Source organism: Salvelinus fontinalis, chromosome 15 (genome assembly GCF_029448725.1).
Source record: "Salvelinus fontinalis isolate EN_2023a chromosome 15, ASM2944872v1, whole genome shotgun sequence".
NCBI lineage: Eukaryota > Metazoa > Chordata > Actinopteri > Salmoniformes > Salmonidae > Salvelinus > Salvelinus fontinalis.
In genome coordinates this window covers 37954174-37963623 of record NC_074679.1, presented here as the reverse complement: position 1 = coordinate 37963623, position 9450 = coordinate 37954174, and the positions used below count along the sequence as shown (strand labels likewise).

The following is a 9450-nucleotide window of genomic DNA, read 5'->3' as shown; positions in this document are numbered from 1 at the left end:
ATTGCATCGTTCTAGAAATCATAGGCATGTCTTACATTCAGTGGCGATTTTAGCATGTGAATCTTGGTGGGGCAAAAAAATTAAAATGTGGGATGCATGCCAGAAAAGCCACTACAAAACACAACACAAAAAAATACATGAATTGCACTATAACGGTGACAAACTGTTAGGGCCTACATAAAGCTATCCCAACAGCAGAGTCCCAACAGCAGAGTCCCAACAGCAGAGTCCCAACAGCAGAGTCCCAACACCTTACTACTGTTACACCTGTCTATCAGCAGAGCCTTGTCTGGCAGCGAAACAGTTCATTCAGCCTCATTTACTGCCTTTTAAAAAAACATAGCTGATATGGCTGACTTGCTTAAACTAATGTGGTTTTTACTGACAATTGAGATGTACAAACTATGGCATAAGGGGACGACAAGCGGATAAGAGGCCATCCGTAATTTCGATTTAAGACATTAATGAGCGAGCTATTTTGTTTAGCACTTTTGAAATGTACAGCGACAGAATTCAGAACATGGGCCGTTCTTACAGTGTTCTCCCTGTACACCAAGTCAGAACCGTCGGATAAATAAAGGAGGCATATAAGCAGACAATGAAAGCTCTTACAATATTCAATGATTACATTTCTCAAGAACAGGTTATAGGCTACATGTTCACCACCAAGTCAGATCAGTAGGTGAAATTAAGAGGTGAAAATAGATAAAGTTATTAAGGTGAGGCACATGTGCTACTAACAGCTTACTACACAACACTTAGTATTACTTTCTTAGCTACCGTATACAAATCTCACTGGCATATTACATAGTTTATTCAGCAGCATACAATACATTTTTGGACTCACCTTGTTGTGCTCACTTGAACAGGAAGGTGGCGCGTCGGTCTTTCGTGGGCAAATTTTGGCATCAAACTTTGTCATCAAAGTCTGGCATTCTCAGTCCAATCAAAGATACTATAGATATAATGTGATTTGACGTAATTTTATCTGTGGCCAGTGACCTTCAGCCTTCATGGATGGGCACTTCTAATGTAACTCTATGGCAGCACCCAAGGAGCTTGAATTTTCTAGCTCTACCTTTAGACTTGGCTGTACTAGTGTCCCCATGAGTGACAGAACACTGAGCCAATCACGGCGCAACACTCCGTATTTTCTGCTGGCTTGCCCCACCACCATAGAAAGCACTGAGCTAGGCTGAAAAACCTGCATTTTGGAGCTGTCTTACTCAATAAAACAACAATGTGGCCTGCTGGATGTCATTTTGCAGGGCTCATGCAGTCCTCCTCCTGCTCATAGGCGGAGGTAGCGGTCCTGCTGCTGGGTTGTTGCCCTCCTACGGCCTCCTCCACGTCTCCTGATGTACTGGCCTGTCTCCTGGTAGCGCCTCCATGCTCTGGACACTACGCTGACAGACACAGCAAACCTTCTTGCCACAGCTCGCATTGATGTGCCATCCTGGATGAGCTGCACTACCTGAGCCACTTATGTGGGTTGTAGACTCCGTCTCATGCTACCACTAGAGTGAGAGCACCGCCAGCATTCAAAAGTGACCAAAACATCAGCCAGGAAGCATAGGAATGAGAAGTGGCCTGTGGTCACCACCTGCAGAATCACTCCTTTATTGGGGGTGTGTTGCTAATTGCCTATAATTTCCACCTTTTGTCTATTCCATTTGCACAACAGCATGTGCAATTTATTGTCAATCAGTGTTGCTTCCTAAGTGGACAGTTTGATTTCACAGAAGTGTGATTGACTTGGAGTTACATTGTGTTGTTTAAGTGTTCCCTTTATTTTTTTGAGCAGTGTATATATATTTCTTTGAAACTTAGTTTGCAAACTGATATGTGACACATTAATGCCAAATAACATGCAAAACAGGAAAGCCCCCCCCAACAACAACAAAAAATGTGAAGCTCAAAAGAGTCCCATCTGCCCTGAATGACGGGTCGCCACTGCTTATATTATAACTTTTGCTCGCAGTAGGGCGGTGTGACAGACAGATAGACAGAGAGCGCAGATAATGTTACATGCCGACGAGAGGGATTCAATCAGGAGAGGCGCACGGTTGGCTCAATTTGGGATTCGAGCTGGTTTTGGCAGGCAGGGGTGCCACGAAGTAACGAGGTTAGCTAGCACCTTGTAGATGGTCTTATTTTCAAAATGAGGTTAAGAGTTGGATTTATTCTTCGTAGTGTAATAGTTATTACCACATTCTTAGGGCTTGTGTTGCTTTGGTCTTCCCTTTCGCCGAAAGAGCACGACGAAAATCCCTTTGCTAAACGGGTAAGTTTTCAATTACAACCAGCTTTCTATTGGTCAAACGTTATTTTATATGTTTCATGTGTTTTGTTGTAGCTATGTATTCTATAACATTTTTGGCATGTAATTCTGGCTAACGTTACCTAACCATGTTGCTAAAGTCGCTAACGTCAGCTAGCAAGCAAGTCTTAGTCGTTGTCATGGAGATTGTTAGCGTTTGGGTCTATTTTAGCTAGCTACTGTAACGTTAATAGAGTACAAAAATGTCATTGGGACTTGATGACAGTCTTGCTTACTACCATTTGCTTATACATTTTGGTATCTAACGTGAACTAGTTAATCAGCCAGCTAACGTTAGCTAGCGTTCCTGCATTGAACCCCACTCATTCCTGAATGTCTGCCTGCGTTAGGTCATATTTAAATGCTTTGACGACAATATCAAACATAGCCGGAAGGCTTTAGTCTGGTAGCTGTCTCTCGTTCAAATTGTCTCCTGTTGTTCACGAATTCGACAATAGCGATCATTGTATGAAAAGAAATCACCAAGCTTGTAAAAACGTTATGTTGAAATGACACGTAGCCAGCTGGCGAAACGAATGCCTGGGAAGCTAGCCATCTACGTTAATGCATACCTGAAGCTAAACTCACACCTGTCAAGACTCGCACCGAAGCTGTAATTGCCTTTGTCGAATAAGTGATACTGTGTTAAAACAAACAATGCCGTGTAATTTCTTGGTTAGCTATGCAATGTTCCTAGCTATGTTTACTGTGAACCTCATGAACATAAACGCATGTGCATACCGTAATGTGGCCAGTGAAGGAATTCGACTTTAAGCTAATTGCTGGGGGACTAGTTAGCCAATTGAGCTGTCAAGTAGGGCAGATTTAAGACCTTTGCTGATCCTGCAAACCTAGATGAAGAGCATGATCATCTGTTTAACCCTTTTACGCTTTGTAAAAGCTAGTAGCTACCGCTGTCAGCTAAACCATTTTAGGCCTTGGAAAAGCAATAGGCCTAGCTAACTTCTTCTTTCTGATTATATGTAGGAGGGAGATGCCCCTATCCTCTTGCCTAAGAATGACATTGCTGACCAGTTCAAACCCGTGGTCCCCTGGCCCCACGTGGAAGGGGTCGAGGTGGACCTGGACTCTATCCGACAGAAGAACAGAGGAGACGACAAGCTGGTTCCTGGCAAACCAGCCGGCGGTGCTCAGAACCAGCAGAATATCATCCAGAAGCAGTATGTCACCTTCAAGCCCCACACCAATGTATACTCGGCACCCGTCCTAAGGAAGGGGACCCTGGGAAACTTTGAGCTAAAGGAGCCGGAGCCCCACGGGGTGCAGGATGGGCCTGGGGAGGGGGCGAAGCCGTTCGTCCTGGGAGCGGAGTACCACGAGGCCGCCCAGGCCAGCATTAAGGAATTTGGCTTCAACATGGTGGCCAGCGACATGATCTCCCTAGACAGGACCATCAGCGACATTCGCCATGAAGAGTAAGTAGTCTTAAGGCCTGAGCCCAATCCAGGCAGATAGACAAGGTGCTGGGTCATAGTATCATTTTTTTTAGACCTAGGCCTATTGGAATGGTTTGTGTGTTATGGCAGTTGAATTGGAAGGAATCTGTGACATTCACCATAAAGAGTAGTTACAGTAGCAGGCCGTAGAGCACAGGTAGATGGTTACTGTATGGATTGGTGGTACTGTGTTGTATAGACTAGTAGTCATCCCTATTAAGGATGTAGCTAGGCCTATCGGAATGGTACGTGTGTTAAGGAACTGTCATCAACTTAATGTTTTTTTCTCTTCTAAATATGTCTCACTGGGTGTTCCAGTTGAATGTTACTTCATCGTTCCTTTCACGAATGTTACAAATGTATTTTTTAAAAGATCATAATGTATCCATGGCTTGACATTAAGGTTTGAAAGGCACTTGGAAGTCAGGAGTTTTTTTTCTTCTTTTTTTTGGCCTGATGATTATGATCACTTGCCTGAAAAATGTGAATGAACTATTTACACACAAATGCCATACTAGCTGCCCTTTACCGACACAGGGGAGGAATCAATATAAAGTATAGAATATAAAGAATTTTAGTTATCAGCAAAAAATAATTATCAGAGCAGGCTCAACTTGCCATAAATTGTCTTTCACTTAAACAATAGGGGGGAGGAACCAGAAAGATCAGTTAGGCTATTGGAATTATTTTTACAGTTTTGGTTTCACCTGCTCAATATGGCAACCTAAAAGGACGCTCAACTTGCGTCACTGTTCAGAGTTCCCTAGTCAATGGGGCAACCCTTTATGTCAATCCCGGTACATGTCATTTAGCAGACACTTTTATCCAAAGCAACTTTGTCATGCGTGCATACATTGGAATCTAACCCACTATTCTGGTGTCGCAAGCACAATTCTATACCTGAAGGGCTGGTATGACAAGGGTGTGGGTCAGGTTTTTAAAGGTTGGTTGTGCAATGTTAACAGAACAAAGGCCTACCACCAGACCAATAGAAAAGCAATTCTTTGGTAGTCAAACTATTCAGTTGGTCCATTATCAAAACTGTATATATTGTGTGCCACGAACTCACACCTTGAGATCCAAGGCGTGGCTTCTCTATTCTGTTTGTAGTGTTTGCGTCATATTGACATTTATTTTGAGAAGAGTTACCAATGCTTACATTTACACACACATTAGGCTATAGGCCTAGGTGTTCTATTGAAGATGTGTTAATCAAGTAAAGTCTGTATCAGCCACATTCTACCCATTTAGAATGTGGAAATGTAGCATCATTCTTCTAATAATGGTAAGAATTTTATTTTTATTTATTTTATTTAACTAGGCAAGTCAGTTAAGAACAAATTCTTATTTACCAAACCACATGACCTTTGTTTTGGAGGTGTTCGGAACACGGTTAAGGGTAGAGAAAGCTTGTTGGACACTAAGAAAGCTTTGTTGTAGAGCATTTAACACAAAATCCAGGGATGGGCCAGCTGCGTATAAGACCGTATCATCTGCATAGAAATGGATGAGAGAGCTTCCTACTGCCTGAGTGAAGAATGCTGGCTTTCTATGCAACACCTTGATTGAGTTATACACTGTAAGACGCGTTGTCTGAAATTTGCTCCTCAATTTATGACGAGGTAAGCCTATTATACATCACAAATTATACGCGTGGTCTGATGGCTTGTAAGGTTTGTTTCTACTAGTGTTCATTTTGGCAGCAAATGGTGACTGAAATATTCTTCAAACAACTATTTTTCAGTGGCAATTGACAAGACTATAACTGGCAAAAAAAAATGAATTTCAGTTGACTAAATTGAGAATTCTCTGACTACTAAGTGGACTGGGAAAGAGTTTTTGGAGTGATCGCTTCACCTTCGCTAACCTGCCTTTTTTAAGTAGCTACCCTTTGCCTGGTTGAGAAACACAAGCCCAAAAAACAGCATTGAGTGTAATAATAAAATGGTCTAGGTGTGTTTTTCTCTGCCTTGAGTAGGCTATCTTTGAATTTGTAGTCTCGCTCGGCCCTCCCACCCTGGGACTAGCCCCTCCCTCTCCAACTGCATCCTGGACTTCCTGACCTGTCGGCCCCAGGTGGTGAGGGTAGGCAACAACACCTCCGCCAGGCTGACCCTTGCACGGGGCCCCTCAGGGGTGTGTGCTTCGTCCCCTCCTGTACTTCCTGTTCATCAACGACTGCGTGGTCGTGCACGACTCCAACACTATCAAGTTTGCTGAAGACACAACGGTGGTCGGCTTGATCACTGACGGAGAGGAGTCAGCCTACAGGGAGGAAGTCAGACTTAGCAGTGTGGTGCCAGGACAAAAACCTCTCCCTCAATGTCAGTAAGACCAATGAGCTGATCGTGGACTATAGGAGAAAGGGGAGAGCACGCCCCCAGCCACATCAACGGAGCTGTTGTGAAGTGGGTTGAGATCTTCAAGCTCCTTGGCGTCCATATCGCTAAGGACTTAACATGGTCCGCACAGTCATGAAGAGTGAACTGCAGCGCCCTTCCCCCCGCCCCCTCAAAAAGGCTGAAAGGATTTGGCATGGGCCCTCAGATCCACGAATGTTCTACAGCTGCACCAGCGAGAGCATCTTGAATGGCTGCCTCACCGCTTGGTATGGCAATTGTACTGCCCTTGACCGCAAAGTGCTACAAAGGGTGATGCGGACAGCCCAGCACATCACTGGGGCTGAGCTCCCTGCCATCCAGGACATCTATACTGAACAAAAATATAAATGCAATGATTTCAACAATTTCTTTGTTATTCAGTTTTACAGTTCCTACAAGGAATTAAGTTAATTGAAATAAATTCATTGGGCCCTAATCTATGGATTTCACATGACTAGACAGGGGCGCAGCCATGGATGGGCTTGGAAGGGCATAGGCCCACCTACTGGGGAGCCAGGCCCAGCCAGTCAGAATGAGTTTTTCCTCACAAAAGGGATTTATTACAGACAGAAATTGTTCTCAGTTTCATCAGCTGTCAGGGTGGCTGGTCTCAGCCGATCCCACAGGTGAAGAAGCCGGATGTGGATGTCCTGGTCTGGCATGATTACACGAGGTCTGCTGATGTGAGGCTGGTTGTACGTAATGCCAAATTCTCTAAAATGACATTGGAGGCGGCTTATGGTTGGGAATTCTCTGGCAACAACTCTGGTGAACATTCCTGCAATCAGCATGCCAATTGCACACTCCCTTAACTTGAGACCTCTTTGTGTTATGTGACAACTGCACATTTTAACATGGCCTTTTGTTGTCCCAAGTACAAGGTGCACCTGTGTAATGATCAGGCTGGTTAAATGAAAACAAATTTGTGCACACAATTTGAGAGAAGCTTTTTGTGTTCATACTTTTTTTTCAGTGGAACGTGGCCCTGTTAACATTACCAGTGGCCTATATGCGAACATTTTGGTGGCACAGAAAGAAAAAGGTTCACAAATCTTGCTGCTGTGATTGCACACTGGTATTTCACCCAATACATATGGGAGTTATCAAATTTTGATTTGTTTTCTAATTCTTTGTGGGTCTGTGTAATCTGAGGGGAAATATGTCTATGGTCATACATTTGGCAGGAGGGTAGGAAGTGCAGCACAGTTTCCACCTCCATTTTGTGGGCAGTGTGCACATAGCCTGTCTTCTTGAGCCAGGTCTGCCTACGGCGGCGCCTCCCAATAGCAAGGCTCTCGCTCTCTGCACTTGTCTGTTTTTGTATGTAATGTGCAACATCTATGCAGGCTGAACTGGGAATTTACATAGGCAGATAATTCATATATAATATTATTCTTACTGTATGCGTTTGTCATTTCTGCTGTTGGGAAGAGAATAGGAAGTTATGCAGAAAAATGTTGGTAGGACAAAGCTATAGGTTTGTGCACATGAAAGTCAGTGATTTTATGTTTGCTGTAAGTTAGCTCATTGTGCAAATGTATTTGTTTTCAATAAACACTGGAGACTATTTAGTCTCCAATCTAAGCCAACCCGGGCTGTTTTGCCCGATTTAGTTGCGGTTTCCGTCTATAAGGAATGAGGGGAAAATATATCAAAGTTGCTTGGCGACATGGACAAAAATCCATATCACAATAAATTGACTGAATTATCTCTAAACGATGAGTTCAACGATAAATGTATAACTTACTTTTTTACATTTCCATGAACTACTACTTTGAATGCTGTAGCTATCAGTTGTCCCGTGTTTAGGATTCACCCGTGTTAGGGTAATGCCTTAACCTGTTATATGTGTAATCAGACTGATTTTTATGAGTCACGGAGTGAAGTAACACATTTTCAAATTGGGCAATATTGTTCGTTAATTTATCAAACAATGCCTGCGGTACTTTCAGAATCATATACTGCACGTGTTTCCATGATCCAATCTCAACTTGTTTCCTCAGTTAGTTCTTATGTGAGCTGAAAGGCTGTTTGGAGAAATGTCATGACAGCTGCTGTCCGTAGAATTGTATAGAGTGCGCACCTCTGATCTTTGCCATTAATCGCTTCTGTGATGGCAAAGCCCATAGCGGGTTTTCCTGTCTAGTGGAAATGATCCCCTCTATACATCTCTATTGGTCTGTGGCTGTGCAGTCCTATAACCAGACCTGGCTGCTTGTGAGATTTTGACTGTAAATACAATGCATTTGGAAAGTATTCAGACCCCCTTTTCCACATTTTATTACAAATATTTACATAAGTATTCAGACCCTTTACTCAGTACTTTGTTGAATCCCCTTTGGCAGTGATTGCAGCCTTGTCGTCTTAGGTATCACTCTACAAGCTTGACACACCTGTCTTTGGGGAGTTTCTCCCATTTTCTTTCTGCAGATCCTCTCAAGCTCTGTTGGATGTTGAGCGTCGCTGCACAGCTATTTTCAGGTCTCTCCAGAGACGTTAGATTGGGTTCAAGTCTGGGCTCTAGCTGGGCCACTCAAGGACATTCAGAGACTAGTCCCGAAGCCAGTCCTGCACTGTCTTGGCTGTGTGCTTAGGGTTGGTGTACTGTTGGAAGGGGAACCTTCTCCCCAGTCTGAGGTCCTGAGCACTTAAAAAAAAATCAAGGATCTCTCTATACTTTGCTCCGTTCATCTTTCCCTCAATCCTGATTAGTCTCCCAGTCCCTGAAAAACATCCCCACAGCATAATGCTGCCACCACCATGCTTCACCGTAGGGATGGTGCCAGGTTTCCTCCAGACGTGACGCTTTGCATTCAGGCCAAAGAGTTCAATCTTGGTTTCATCAGACCAGAGAATCTTGTTTCTCATCGTCTGAGAGTCTTTAGGTGCTTTTTGGCAAACTCCAAGCAGGCTGTCATGTGCATTTTACTGGGAGGTGGTTTCTGTCTGGCGACTCTACCATAAAGGCCTGATTGGTGGAGTGCTGCAGAGATAAAAGAACCTTCCAGACGGACAACCATCTCCACAGAGGAATTCTGGAGCTCTATCAGTGACCATCGGGTTCTTGGTCACCTCCCTGACCAAGTCCCTTCTCCCCCATTTGTCAGGGTGGCCTCGGGTACGCGCAATGCCGCCGGGGGTACGCCAAATAAAAATGTGATTCACGTTTTCAAACATTCCATTTAGATTTTCCAACGGAGCAAAACATTTGGGTGACTTTTTTTTTTTTTTTTTTTTTTTTTTTCACTGCCAAAAATGAAATGTAACCATCTAGTGTTCAGCTAAATAACAA

At 43.7% G+C, this 9450-nt stretch overlaps 1 protein-coding gene across 2 annotated transcripts in view; it reads left to right on the top strand.

Annotated features, from left to right (window-relative positions):
- The first annotated feature begins 1962 nt into the window (after positions 1 to 1962).
- LOC129811913 (N-acetylgalactosaminyltransferase 7-like) overlaps positions 1963 to 9450 on the top strand; it is a 28213-nt gene continuing 20725 nt past the window's right edge. The window contains exons 1-2 of one of the 2 annotated variants that reach the window (XM_055863667.1): positions 1963 to 2284; positions 3308 to 3756. In XM_055863667.1, coding sequence (XP_055719642.1) covers positions 2162 to 2284; positions 3308 to 3756 — 572 coding nt within the window. In that variant the 5' untranslated portion in view covers positions 1963 to 2161. The remainder of the gene's footprint in view (positions 2285 to 3307; positions 3757 to 9450) is intronic. The other variant, XM_055863666.1, reaches the window with a different exon arrangement.